General features: G+C 46.6%; 1 protein-coding gene across 1 annotated transcript; it reads right to left on the bottom strand.

Annotated features, from left to right (window-relative positions):
• Positions 1 to 1,259: 1,259 nt before the first annotated feature.
• LOC148030206 (UDP-glycosyltransferase 74E1-like) lies at positions 1,260 to 2,992 on the bottom strand. Its single transcript, XM_087686473.1, has 2 exons — positions 2,453 to 2,992; positions 1,260 to 2,275 (listed from the first exon to the last, which is right to left on the bottom strand). Exons 1-2 carry the CDS (start codon positions 2,931 to 2,933, stop codon positions 1,329 to 1,331), a joined length of 1,428 nt encoding a protein of 475 aa, XP_087542599.1. The 5' UTR covers positions 2,934 to 2,992; the 3' UTR covers positions 1,260 to 1,328.
• Between the last annotated feature and the right edge of the window lie 284 nt (positions 2,993 to 3,276).

Below are 3,276 nucleotides of genomic sequence, written 5' to 3'. Positions count from 1 at the left end.
ATTAAGCATAGATGCAATCAATGACAATGATTATGGGTATGGGCCACATCGTGGTGGATAGAGATGCTTTAGCACTAGTTTGAACATTAAATATACCAAATCATAGGGCACCTTTTTTATCAGTGTACTCAATGGCCAGACTCTTAAAGTTTAATAATAGGTGAAGGGAATATCTAGTTGATGTTTTGCCATCATATTCTACACTAAAAACCTTAAATATATCTCACTTATATAAAGAAAGAGTTCAGTAAGGAATATTTTTTGGACCATGCCCACACAACTTATTCCAAGTGAGGCAATATGAGATTAAAATAAGCAAGAATGGACAACATAAGCGAATGAATTGTCTATATAAGACATACATTAAAATAATGGACACACTAAAGAACATCAAGTTTGCAAAGCAACATGGTATTTGTCAAATGTAGGAGGGGGTTGGACTTTAACACAAGAAGTCTTATAAATAATAGATGTACATTTATAGTGTCATACACAAGTCATTGAATTGGCCTTAAGCATCACTTTATTTTCTTTGTATGTAGATATAAAAGGATCTGAAAGCAAATAATATTCATGACACCTTTAGGGATTACCACTACATTAGTAGAACAACCGAGCATATGGACAATATTAGAGCAACATTACACCCAAGCATATGGACTTGGTAGTGTGGTGTGAGTACTTTAGGTCTACATGCATGTAAGTAAGTCCAAATCAAAGAAATACTACAAAAAGGAAGAGAGAAGGACTTATAGACCAATCTCCAATTGACAACTCTTGTGTGAAGTCTTGCAAGTTCATAAAGTACCTTGGTACTCCATTGACTCTCTAAGTGCTTCCACACAAGTTGTAGTAGTTAACCGACCACCCATATTGTAACTTCTACTTCATGGACTTATGCAAGTAGAAAGTTACTTGGGCATAGCCTACTACTAAAGTTGTGAACAAAAACACAAAGCAAGTTTATGTAGGCAACTTTGATGGTGTAAACATGCTTTCAAGGATGCCATGTTCTCTTTTCTTAGTAGTACAATTGGTAGAAAGTGAATGTAAAAAGCTCTATTGTAACACAGTTATGCTTTTATATAATGTGATTAAAACATTGCATTCAACATATTCAAATACCCATCACATTTAAAATAATTGACCTTGTGCTCGAATCGCTATACTGAGCATTTACAAAACTCATCCAACCAAAAGTTTAATTTAAAAATGAATATCTTGCAAATAGTGTCTTAAAGCAATCTTAATATGGCCAATTTGATCTAGAAAAAGGAACCACTTAAGCAAAATGTGTGGAGAACACATATAGTGACACATAATTAGCATCATAGTTTCAAGGCATCATAAGAGAGAAATTTTTGAATACATTGAATGGATGATCCAACCTCTAATGCAACAGCCTTGCATGCAGTGTCGCATAATTCTAAAGCTCTCTTTCTTAGGGACTTTCCTCCCTCTTCCAGGAGGACTAATCTCACCAATCGGGCCACCTCATTTGCGGCTGCATTATCATCTTCCATCACACAACTCATCGCTAGCAAGGATGAAGACGACCTTGGCCCATGTGGTAAGGTGCCACTTTGTGGCTCCACACCAACCTTCCATTGATCCACAATGAGCCTACAATTGGTGAGTTGGTCAAGGAATTGGGGCATACAAACCATGGGAACCCCATACCTAATGCTCTCAATAGTGGAGTTCCACCCGCAGTGCGTGATGAAGGCGCCCACTGCATGGTGGGCCAGCACGTGCAGCTGCGGGGCCCACCTCACGACCAGCCCCCGCTCCTCTGTCTCTTGCACAAAGGCCTGCGGCGGGGCCCACGTCGTGGCCCACAAGAAGGGCTGGCTACTCTTCCTCAGGCCTTCTGCCACAACGTGGTAGAGGTTCTCGTCCCATACGTTGGCAAAGCTCCCAAATGCCACGTAGACAACCGACGCAGGCGCTTGCGCGTCTAACCACTGCAGGCAGTGTGACTCGCTATCCTGCAGCTGCGAATGGCTGCTTGGCATAGAAGGCAGGCATGGCCCCACCGGAAGGACGGGCACGCCAGCCCCGAGGTGTGCCTGGACACCATCGATGGCGTCCTTCTCGAGCTCGTAGAAGGTGTTGAGCAGCACACCGCCAGCCTCGCCGATGTGGTCGTACATGGCCACCCGGAGATGGAAGAAGAGCCCGACGAGCTCTGGGTTGGGGAAGGGCAGGGACTCGGAGGTCAGGGGAGGAACACCAGGAATGAAATCCACAACTTTGCTCTGTCCTTCTTGCATCCCTGCAACGCACGAGCCCAACCTTATATATTACCACAAGAGGCAAAGAAGAGCGAGCACTCAGCGGAACGAAGAGCAGAGCAGAGCGGAAGACCCTTCCGTTCCGAAACAGGAAGCAAACGGTGCCCTTCCGGGACAGGATAAGGAGCTAATGAGCAAACCCTAGGGCGTGGGCGTACCTTTCCCGATGTAGCCCTCTGCGACCAGGCGCCTGGCGTGGAGGGTGATGGCGAAAGAGGCAGCTGCGTCTGTGACGAAGAGGAAGAGGGGGATGCCAAGCTGCCGGGCCGTGTGCGGCAACCAGCAGAAGTTCGGATCGGACACGATGCACGACGGCGCCTGCTTCCTCGCCAGCGCCTCGAAGGCAGGCCCCATCTGTTGCACAGACAGCAGGAAGCTCTCGTAGTCGGTGGCGCGGTCGAAATCGAGAGGCAGGCCATCGGAAATCGGCACCAGGTGCACGTTCGCTGCTGCTGCGCCCACCTGTGCATGATGCTGCTGGGCCTCCAGGGCCTTTAGGTTGGCCTCAGTGTGAACGAGAGTGATCTTGAGTGATCCTGCCAGGGAGACGAGGGTGTTGCAGAAATTGGAGAGGGGTGCAGTGTGGCCTGGTATGGGGTATGGAAGGGCCAGAATATGCGGCCTGTGTTCCTCGTCCATGGCGATAGCTCCTCTGGGAGACCCAGAGTGAGTCAGAAATAGTTTAGACAATAAATAGAATGGACGTATTGAAGAAGAGGTGGGATAATCTCTGCTTCCACATCATAGATAAAAAGTGGGTCCCTTGGCATTATCTATGCCAGCTGGGACCTCAACCTTCGCCCCCAATGGATCTAAGTGGTGGACCATGTTGGAACTCCTTTGACTTGGATTCATTGACCTACAGAATGGATCTTGCAGCCCTATATCTCAATGGGAAAGATGTAGATCCTGCCAATTTTGCATGTATAGTTGAGAAAGGAAAAAGGAAATGGGTGTGTGTGTGTGTGGGAGAGAGAGAGAG

This window comes from Lygodium microphyllum, chromosome 10, assembly GCF_053477565.2.
Source record: "Lygodium microphyllum isolate KBCC chromosome 10, Lygodium_microphyllum_v1.1.10, whole genome shotgun sequence".
NCBI lineage: Eukaryota > Viridiplantae > Streptophyta > Polypodiopsida > Schizaeales > Lygodiaceae > Lygodium > Lygodium microphyllum.
The sequence above is the reverse complement of the archived record's forward strand: the minus strand, read 5'-3'. Positions and strand labels throughout refer to the sequence as shown.

Bases quoted from the DNA above. Each gene is read 5' to 3' on its own strand.
- LOC148030206 (XM_087686473.1), bottom strand. From the start codon at position 2,933: ATGGACGAGGAACACAGGCCGCATATTCTGGCCCTTCCATACCCCATA. The intron at 2,276-2,452 runs GTACGCCCACGC...CGTGCGTTGCAG, and splicing joins AGAGGGCTACATCGGGAAAG to GGATGCAAGAAGGACAGAGC.